We start from the raw sequence: 11,015 nt of genomic DNA on the forward strand, positions 1-11,015 counted from the left end.
CCTATCAGTGCCCATCAGTGCAGCATATTAGTGCCTCTTCATCAGTGCCCCCTCATCAGTGCCCATAAGTGCCACCTCATCAGTGCCCATCAGTGAAGCTTATCAGTGCCGCCTCATCAGCACACATCAGTGAAGGAGACATTTTTTTAATTTAAATTACTTATTTACAAGATTTACTGACATGGGGGAGCTCATGTCCACATTTAATGGGAATGGTATTGACACAGCCCCAAATGATCCACGATGGCTCAAAAGTGATATGGTCCAAAAATATTTAGACAGAATAAAGGTGAATAAAGCACCTGGACCCAGGGGCGGCTGCTCCATTAGGGGTGCCGCCCCCCGCAATCCATGCATCTGGCCCCTAATCTATGTGCAGAGCGTCAGACGCATGTATTTCAATGTTTTTTTTTTAAGCACATGATTAGTGCCTGAAGCTCTAATTGGCTTCAAAAAGGGTGGGCTCAGGGCACAGAGCTCAGCGCCCAGAGCCCACCCAATTGTGTGACAATAGCAAATTCATATTCGCTATTGTCTTCCTGTGGAAGCGGGTCTTAGAACCCGATTGGCCCAGAGGAGAAGCGAGGGGAAGTTGCCAAGGGGGAGATGCAGGCAGAAGGCGCCAAAGCTGCCCGTGACCTGGATGGGGTAAGTCCGGGGCTGGTGGGCGGACAGGTGAGCGACAGGGGGGGTTCGTTCGCCGATTGACCAAGCGACGGGGTGGGGGATTTGATCAACCGACTTAAAGGGGGGAAAGGAGGTTTGTCAGATATGCCATCTAACAACCCCTCCCCCCCTTCAGTCGGTCGACAGATCCTTAAATAAATGAGCTCTGTCATTTAAAAGCCATTGTTTCTAATTTTTAAGGACTCGTTTATGGCTGGAATGGTACCACTAGACTGACATAAGGCCATTATATTTGAATATATTTAAACAGGGATTAAAGTCTTTACCAAGTAACTATAGACCTTTTAGTTTAACTTCTATAGTCTGGAAGATATTGGAGAGGTTAATAAAAGACCACATAGAGGAGTTTTTGCTGGAAAAAAATATTTTAATCAACAGACAGCATGGATTCATGAAAGACAGAAGTTGTCAAACAAACCTGTTTTCTTTTTTTGTGGCTGTGGACGTGGTATACTTGGATTTTGCAAAAGCAGTTGACACAGTTCCGTACACACAGCTCATGTATAAGGTAAAGTCTACAGGCTTGGAAAGATCAGTTTGTAAATGGATAGAAAACTGGCTAAAAAAACAAATTCAGAGACTAGTGGTTAAAGGGTAACTCCACTTTCGTGGAGAAAAAAAATAGCAAATAAAGAAAAAATAATATAGCGCATATCGTTGCAACACTAATCATATTGTAATTGAATGTTAAAATGACCATTAAAAATGACCTTTCCTTTTCAATCTGCAGCTCCTGTAATTGTTTGAGAATTGTTGCAATATGGCTACCTGGAGTTGTTCTGTACACAGAGTGTGTACAGACCACTCCTCAAAAACATAATTTCCTGCATGTGTGATTGGCTCACCAATTTTCCCAGAAGTCTGCCTAAGATACAAGTCAGATTTCAGGAATCCCCTGCAACAAAAACATCATCTTTGGAGAGATACTTTCAAAAGGAGCACATCTAAAGGGATGCAGGCCCAGCAGCTTTCCCCATTAGTGCTCTGCAGCTGCACACCTGACAGTTAATTATGAAACCACTCCCATTAGACCCACTCAGTACAGAGGCACAGACCATCACACATGGATTTCTTCAGAATAAGAAAAGGTAGGAATCTGCCACAAAGGTTGTTATAATTATTGCAATGTACATAGATTACCCAGGGGGAATGTTTTTTTCTCAACAAAAGTGGAGTTACGCTTTAATCATTCTTACTCTGAATGGTCTAAGGTTATCAGTGGTGTACCCCAAAGTTCAGTGTTGGGACCCTTACTTTTTATTATCTTTATAAATGATATAGGGTTTTGGATTAAAAGTACCATTTTAGTCTTTGCAGATGACACCAAGCTATGCAGTGGAATAATGTGCTTACAGGATGTCTCCAATTTACAAGCCGACCTCAATGCATTTTTTTAATTTTTTTGTTTAATTGGGCAACTGTATGGCAAATGAGGTTTAATGCTGATAAATGTAAAGTTATGCACTTGGGGGCTAAGAATATACATGTATCATACATACTAGGGGGAGTACAACTGGGGGAATCAATGGTGGAGAAGGATCTGGTTGTTCTGGTACAAACTATGAGATTTTTTTTTTCTACTAGTGCTATTGCAGCAGACAAATAGAATAGGACACTGAACTGACACTTTTGATACTTTTTAGGGCCCCAGACCCGAACGTATCAGATTACGTGGCTTGGAGCGGCTGCCTTGCCGCAGTATATCTAAGGTAGGCGGCCATGAAGTGGTTAAGAGAGGTATGGAATCCAGAGAGCGAGATATAATTTTGCCCCTGTACAAATCATTAGTAAGACCAAATCTGGAATATGCAGTTCAGTTTTGGGCACCAGTTTTTAAAAAGGATATCGGGGAACTGGAGAAAGTGCAGAGAAGGGCAACCAAACTAATCAGAGGCATGGAGGAGCTCAGCTCTGAATAAATAAGTGTTCCATATACTTGGTGTTAAGTTATTCACATTAAAGTCATCACAGAGGACAAAGGGGCACTCTTTACATCTAGAGGAAAAGAGATTTAATCTTCAAATACAGGAAAGGTTTCTTCACAGTAAGAGCTGTGAAATTGTGTAATGGACTCCTTCAAGTGCTAGTTCTGGCCAGCTCAGTAGATTGCTTTACAAAAGCACTGGATTCTTTTCTAAATGCACATGATATAACTGGATACTAACATTTATAGGTAAAGTTGATCCAGGGAATATCCGATTGCCTCTCAGGGGATCAGGAAGGCATTTTTTCCCCTGCTGTATCAAATTGGTTCATACTTTGCTGGGGTTTTTCCTGTCTTCTGGCTCAACTGTGGGTATAGGATTGTGTGTATGGGATTTTATGATTTTAATTTCCTTTTGATTGATTGAACTAGTTGGACTTGTGTCTTTTTTCAACCTGACTAACTATGTAACTATGTAAATACCTTTTCTCATCAGCAGCATATAGTGGTATTGTGACTTCTTTCAGAGTCTGGTTAAAGCTTGTAGGAGGAGTTTTCATTTTCCTCTGACTCTCCTATGGGGCTGCAGGACCCCTGACCCTCTGGATCAACAGTGCTGATTGGCCCTGTGCTGATCACATGCACCCTCCCAAGAAAAAAAAACTCTCTAGCAATACACACCAAACTGACCATGTGCAGAGTGACTCCAAAGGCTCTGTCTTATCAGGAGATGCATTGGGAACAGTGGAAGAAGGGGAGAATCAGGGAAGCCAGGATTAAACAGCCTTTTTACACAATGTGGAGGATTAACCCCTTAGGTTCCACAGTGAGTATAAAAAGCATGCTTTACTGTATATACAGACTTTACTGATGTGGGTTTAGTAACATTTTAACCATTAGGTATCTCACCAAATTTACATTTTGGTTGCAGAGGATGCTAAAAATCTGACTTGTATCTTACTGTAAACTTCCGTGAAAATTAGTGAGCCAATCATATGCAGAAAATGATATTTCAAGGAAAGTTCTGTACACCAACTGTGTACAAAAGGCCTCCAGGTTGTCATATTGTATTGAATTTTACAGAAAATTAGAGAAGCTGCAGACTGAACAGGAAATCTATTTTTAACCACTTGCCAACCACCCTATAGTAGATTTACTGCTACAGGGCAGCCACGCTGTGCAGAATCACGTATATATACCTGATTATGCACTTCTGCGCTTTGGGCGCGAGTGTGCGCCGCCGCTGGCTTGCTCCCACCATGATTTTACACAGCAGGAGCTGATCAGCAGGTCCCGTGGACACAATGTCCGCTGGCACCCACTGATCGGTCGGTACAATGACAGAATGACAATCTGCCTATTAGGGATGAGCCCTAATAAATGTTTTTATTTTTTTTATTTTTCCCACCGCCATTACTAGTAAAAAAAAAAAAAAAAAAATATCCCATGGTTTGTAGACGCTATAACTTTTGCACAAACCAATCAATATACGCTTCTTGGGATTTTTTTTACCAAAAATTTATAGCAGAATACATATTGGCCTAAATATATGAATAAATTGTTTTTTTTTACATTTTTTATTGGATGTATTTTATAGCAAAAAGTAAAAAATATATATTTTTTTTTCAAAATTGTCAGTCGTTCTTTGTTTCTAGCACAAAAAATAAATACCAGCAAAAGATAGCTCTATTAGTGGGGAAAAAAGGACGTCAATTTTATTTGGGTACAACGTAGCATTACCGCGCAATTGTCAGTTAAAATAATGTAGTGCCGTTTCGGCCTGGTCATAAGAGGAGGGGGGTAAACCTTCCAGAGGTGAAGTGCATAAAAACATTCAATTACAATTTGGCTTGTGTAACAATTGTATATGCTATATTATTATTATTTTTTTTTATTTGCTTTTTTCCCCCATGAAAGTGGAGCTACTGTTATCTGCCCTCCACCAAATAGCTGTAATTCCACCCCCAACATGCATTGCATTTTGTTTTCATGATTTTTATTGAAAATCATTCTGATGTATAGGGGGGTGCTAGTGACAGACTGCATCGCGTATGTTTTTTTTTTTTTTGCAGCCCATATTCTGTAGCCAAGACGAGGAGCAAATGGATAACCAATAGTTGTAGAAATATATAAAACAAACAAAACTATTTTATATAAAGAAATATGTTTATTTAGTCATTACAGAATGTGGGTGTAAAGTCTGAGTCTAGCACATCATTTGATGTATTCTAGAAGCAGAGAATAGAATAATCTGTATAAGTATTTCAGTTGAAAGTTCAGTTGGCAGCCTGAGTGCTGGCGATCCAGGAGTTGTAGTTGCAGACCTTGGTGTAGACACCGGGGTAGTTCCTCAGGGCACAGCCGTATCCCCAGGAGACAATACCCTGGAGCTGTCCGTTACACACCACGGGGCCACCAGAGTCACCCTGAAAATAGAAAATGCAATTTTTAGAACTTTGGGTATATGACTGTAAATTATAAGTATTTAGATGCAGTGGTTGTGTTGGTTTTAATTTTTTCAGGCTTTTCTTTTTTTTCCACCTGGTAATCCAGGAGAGGACACCCTTCCTGTCCCTGGGTGGCTAAACTCATTACCTCCACTGTATGGAAGGAGCCATAGTAGCCATCAAGGCTGGATTTCAAGCATGTCAACCTTTGCAATTACAAGCGGGGCGATGGGACAAGACTGTGTTTGCTTCCAGTTTATTTCACAGGAAGTGACAATAACATTGGATGTCTGGCAGGATCAACAGTTAAAACAATAAAGATACTAAAGCGCTGATACGGATAAACCAAAAAAAGTGAATCAATATCTATATAAATGGGGAACAGCTGCGACTATTAAGAATGTGTTCTGACGCCACATGAGATAAATATATAAGAAATAACTGCGATAAAACTCACATATATAATTAATAATAAACTTCAGTGAATAAGTGAATACAATAGTGACCAAATTTCATAAATATCAATATGCATATGCAAAAAGTCCACATGCATGAAAATGTTCTTGACAGCTGACAAAACGTGCATATTAAATTATTCCATTTTCCGTGACACTCTCTGCAGGGTATATGTGCTGAAAATAATTACCACCACCTCAGTGTGCAATGCCTGCTCACCTCAAAGAAAGACCCCCTTAGGTCTAATGATGCTTTCAGTTATAATCCAAAAAGGTCAGCAAGGTTAGGAAAGGATTTCAGCTATTCGTTCCAGGATTAACAAAACTTCTCCTCATAAAATCAATTTCCCCAGGTTCAATTTCTCAAAGCAAATAAACATAATACATAATAATAAAAAGAAACAAATAAACAAAGGGAACATTTTCCTTTGAGAAGGAAAGTCACAGGACCTGTGACGCAACACGTTGGGAGGAGCCGGTGACGACACTTCTGGTGTCTCAGAAATGAGGAAGTGTAATGAGGAGGAGAGCTGTCCCATTGTTTAACTGAGGCATTTTTTATCACTATTCAAATGTGAGTGCATCTGTATAAGATTTTATAATTAAAGAAAGACATGTATTAAATCTTGCGCGATGTTGATTTTTTATTTGCTTTGAGAAATTGAACTGGGAGAAATTGATTTTATGAGGAGAAGTTTTGTTAATCCTGGAACGAATAGGTGAAATCCTTTCCTGATCTGGCTGACCTTTTTTGATTATCACTGAAATCGTCAATAGACCCAAGGGGGTCTTTCTTTGAGGTGAGCAGGCATTGCACACTGAGGTGGTGGTGATTATTTTCAGCACATATACCCTGCAGAGAGTGTCACGGAAAATGGAATAATTTGATATTCACGTTTTGTCAGCTTTCAAGAACATTTTCATGCATGTGGACTTTTTGCATATTAATATTTACATTTATGAAATTTGGTCACTATTGTATTCACTTATTCACTGGAGTTTATTATTAATTATATATGTGAGGTTTAGCGCACTAGGATAAAAAGTTAATTCCTATATTTGTTAAAAAAAACTTTCTTAACCGAGAAAAATAATGCAGCCACCATATCTAAGGACTGGTAAACTAAAAGATATCGGGGTTGATTTACTAAAACTGGAGAGTGCAAAATCTGGTGCAGCTGTGCATGGTAGCCAATCAGCTTCTAACTGCAGTTTGAAGCTGATTGTTTGTTTTTGTTTTTTTTCTTTTTTGCAGAGCTGCACCAGATTTTGCACTCTCCAGTTTTAGTAAATCATTACATATTATTTCTTAGGATCAGTTATACTTTAAGATGATATTTTTTCCATATTGCCTTAAAGTGATTGTAAGCCTTGTTTTTTTTTTTTTTTTCTTTATTTAAAATAACAAACATATCATACTTACCTCCACTGTGCAGCTTGTTTTGCACAGAGTGGCCCCAACCATCCCCTTCTGGGGTCCCTCAGCGGCTCTCGCAGCTCCTCCTCACATCAGATAACCCCCTATGAGAAGCACTTGCCCAGGGGGGTTACCTTGCGGGCGCGCTCCCGAGTCCAGCATTTCGTGTCCATAGACACGAATGCCGGACTCGGCCCCAGCCCCCCGGCGCCCGCGTCATTGGATTTAATTGACAGCAGTGGGAGCCAATGGCTGCGATCAATCTATCCAATCAAGAGCCAGAATCCCGTGCAGAGAGGGACAGTGCGTCTCCGCCGAGGGAAATACGGGGCTCAGGTAAGTAGAACAGGGGGGGGGGGCTGGTGACTGCCAGAAGTTTTTTCACCTTAATGCATAGGATGCTTTAAGGTGAAAAACACAAAAGTTTACAACCTCTTTAACTTTATTAGTTGCTTTTTAAACTAATATGAAATATTACTACAGAAGTTCTGTTTTACGATGCATTTACTTGGGAAGTAATATCTTTAATCTAGTTTCAAAACTTTACCCGAATATTTGGACTACAAATTATACATTGAACTGATTTTTGTTTTTTTACATTTAAACTTATATATGAAAAAAAAAAAATATATATAATTCTCAGTCTACGAAAACTACTAGTAGCTTCAGATAACACATTTATTTGAACAGTACATCTTTATATACAAAATAAAATAAGTTGTGGCAATTACCTGGCAGGAATCCTTGCCTCCCTCCAGGTAGCCAACGCAGATCATGTTGCCGGTAATCTCTCCGGGGTAGGCATTGCTACACTGGGTAGCGGTCAGGATGGGGGCGTTCAAACACTGCAGAAGGTTAGGCATGTTGGCTGCAATTTTAAAAAAAGGCAGTGAATAAAATATTGACTGAAGACAGAAGGAGAAAGAACAAAACGTGTTAAAAAAAGACAAAAGCTTGCTTTATACATTTTTACTCAGAAAAATAATAAATAATTTCAATTATTTATTATTATATTAACCACTTGCAGCCAGCAGGTGGTGCTTTTGTGGATATTCTGCAGTTCTTTACCAAGGTGACTTGCAACTATATTGTGAATAGCTTATACAGCTTATGTTTTGAATAGTTCTAAATATTAGATGAGATTACGCATGACAGCTGACCCATCATCCCACCCCTCTTCCAGTTATTGAGATCTGTGTTTATTTTCAGTTAAAAAGAGGCAGTCAAAAATTTTGGGATAGAGGGGTGTGGGTGGGGGGATAAGACCTTCTTCAGGTTTTATTGCTGCCTGTGTTCTCACTGAAAACGAGCCCCCTCTTTATTTGTCCTGATGACCATTGTCAGCAGGACTGAAAATGATGAGAAGTCCAACATTTTGAGTTGTGGACAGAAGGGGAAAAAGGGAAGTCTTCCAATGGGGACACTTGTTCTGAGTTTCAAAGACATTTCAGAATATATTTCTTATTTTTTTCTACTTTATTTGTGTTTTGATTTTCTTTAATAAAGACTAAAGCTGGCAGTCTAAAGCAGGCAAAATGTGTCAAAGTTGATCCATTGATTTACTTGGGTACAACTAGCATGTCCAATTGTTAGCATGCAATTATTGCCAGTGTCTATAGCCACTAGCAATAATCACTTGGTTGGCAGGGACAGCCCCTCCCCCCCCGCCATAAAAATACAATAGTTCCAAGGGAGGGATTCCCCCATCAACACTGCTAGTGTTGCTTCATCTATGGCCTGCCTAACTAAAATTGCCCCCTCCCAGCTCATGAGGGATCCAGCGCTAGTTTTCCTTTCTAGGGAATTGGATAATCCAGAGTACTATCTATAGGGCAGCCTCCTGTTTGGTTCCATTCCCTCTTGTGCAAAAATGGGATTGGGTACTCCTTCCAGCAGCCTCCCTAATGACATAGCTACTGGTCATTAGGTTGGTCCTGCACTGTACGTAATGACCTCAGTAGGAGGGGCAGTGACAAGGCTGGTCAGAGAACTGGCAAGAAGATAGGCTTTGGACAACTGGTCACCACAGCCATAACCTCATGGAAGAAGATTTCAGGACTCCGGACTGGGTTAAACATTATATTGTGTTATCTCAACCCCTTGACAAAACAAGCAATTGTTGAAGGGATGGAGACAAGCTTAATAATTCTTAACTGCCCAGAGTTAGGATTTATGATATTTGTTCCTCAAAGGATTCATTTTGCTCACATTTTCTAATCTTGGCAAATTTACCTGAGAAGCTTAGTCTCATTTATTATCAGTAATAGATGATGTTACAGTGATGTTGACTTACTTCCACTGCTAAGGGTATTGCCCCATCCGGAGATCACACAGCTTGTGCCGGCAGCAGCGCAGCCACTGGGCAGAGGCACAGTCTTGACGTAGGAGTTGAGGGTGGCGGGAGAGGCCAGCTTGACCAACATGATGTCGTTGTCCAGGGTTCTGGAGTTGTATGCGGCATTTCTGATGACCTTGGCAGAGTTGATGAACTGCTCAGTGCCCTCAGAGACAGCGATGTTGTGCTCTCCGAGTCTGACCTGCATGCTCCTGTATAGAGACAAATTCAATGAAATCAGTATACAGTTGCATCTTAATCAAAGGAATTCTAGATAGAAGCCAGTTAATTTGTTTCAAACTGAGTATCAGTGTAGGTTTTCTTAGTATGGAACGTGTACCACTAGTGGTTGGTACACTCACCTTCAGTTCCAGGAGTACAGTACAAACGTTTTGAGAATATTAAAATTTGTTTGGTATAGATCTGGGAAGGAATAGAGCCTGTCAGAGGCCTGTCTTTTTATTGGAGAGATTTATTCTCACTTCCGGTCAAGACAGGAAGTGGTATAAAATTGCTTCCAATGGACACACAAACAAAAATACATTCTAGTAGATTGGGGAAGGCTTTCTGTTAATGTACCCCATATCAAATTAAGAAAAACTTCCAAATGGGGTCACAGGAATAAATAACACTTGGTAGCATTTTTAACTCATCCCCAATCTATTCAAAATATTACAGAATACCTGGAGAAAGGGTTTAATGATTAAAGTAATGATTACGGCTGAAACTTTGATATGGTAATTTTTACATAGTTTCATTGGTCTAGCTTTATTATTGTTAGGAGCACTATATTTTTTGCAATAATGGTTATCAATGTATATCTGATTTGGATATTACACAGGATCTATATGTTAGCAAGGGATTGGGAGCACCAAACAATTTTTGATTAATTTGACTGCACTTTGTGAATAAGTTCTTTACTAATAAGGGATCTCCTGCCGACCTACCCCATGTCCAACCAACAATCCATTAATCAATATGCCACTTTGCTGGTCAACCAGCTGGTAAAAGCTCTGAATAATAGATACTACTTTTTTCAATGCCTCGTAACTATTCCAATAAAAAGTGCTGTCATAAAAAGTGCACTTACGCCTTGTAGCAGTGAGCAGCAGAGACCACCCACAGGGAGTTGACGAGGGATCCACCACAGAAGTGATATCCGGAGTTCAGAGATACCTGCCAGGGCTGAGAGTAGGCTGCACAGGTATATCCTCCGACGATCTTGTCATCATCCAAGGCAGCTGTAAAACACAACATGTACTGATTACATATAGAGAGCCTACGCAAAGGGATATATTTTAAGTTTTCATTCATAAAAAAAATGTAAAAAAAACATAACATTTTAAATAATATATATATACAATGTATACTCACCAGCTGCCCCGAGGAGCACACAGATCAGAAGGAATTTCATGGTGTTAATATTACCAGTGAACAATTTGTTGCTAATAATGTAGGTATTTATATGTTTTACCAGGACCCCCCCCACCTGTACACTGGCCAGCTGTGCCAATAAGAAATGTTCAGGTTAATGTATACACAGTTTTATCAGCATGTTTTTTTTCACATTATCAGCAACCTCCACCATCGGTAATGTTAGTAATTTTTTTTAATCTTGATGATTCAGTATTTTTTCCATTTATTCCATTTCACTTTTTCAACCACTTGCCTACAGGGCACCTACACCCCCTCCTGCCCAGGCCACTTTTCAGCTTTTAGCACTGTCGCACTTTGAATGACAATTGCGCAG

At 39.8% G+C, this 11,015-nt stretch overlaps 1 protein-coding gene across 1 annotated transcript; it reads right to left on the minus strand.

The window, feature by feature from the left end:
- Positions 1–4,364: 4,364 nt before the first annotated feature.
- LOC141105832 (trypsin-like) lies at positions 4,365–10,682 on the minus strand. Its single transcript, XM_073595965.1, has 5 exons — positions 10,640–10,682; positions 10,356–10,506; positions 9,224–9,477; positions 7,662–7,798; positions 4,365–5,037 (listed from the first exon to the last, which is right to left on the minus strand). Exons 1-5 carry the CDS (start codon positions 10,677–10,679, stop codon positions 4,888–4,890), a joined length of 732 nt encoding a protein of 243 aa, XP_073452066.1. The 5' UTR covers positions 10,680–10,682; the 3' UTR covers positions 4,365–4,887.
- Between the last annotated feature and the right edge of the window lie 333 nt (positions 10,683–11,015).

Source organism: Aquarana catesbeiana, linkage group LG08 (genome assembly GCF_042186555.1).
Source record: "Aquarana catesbeiana isolate 2022-GZ linkage group LG08, ASM4218655v1, whole genome shotgun sequence".
NCBI lineage: Eukaryota > Metazoa > Chordata > Amphibia > Anura > Ranidae > Aquarana > Aquarana catesbeiana.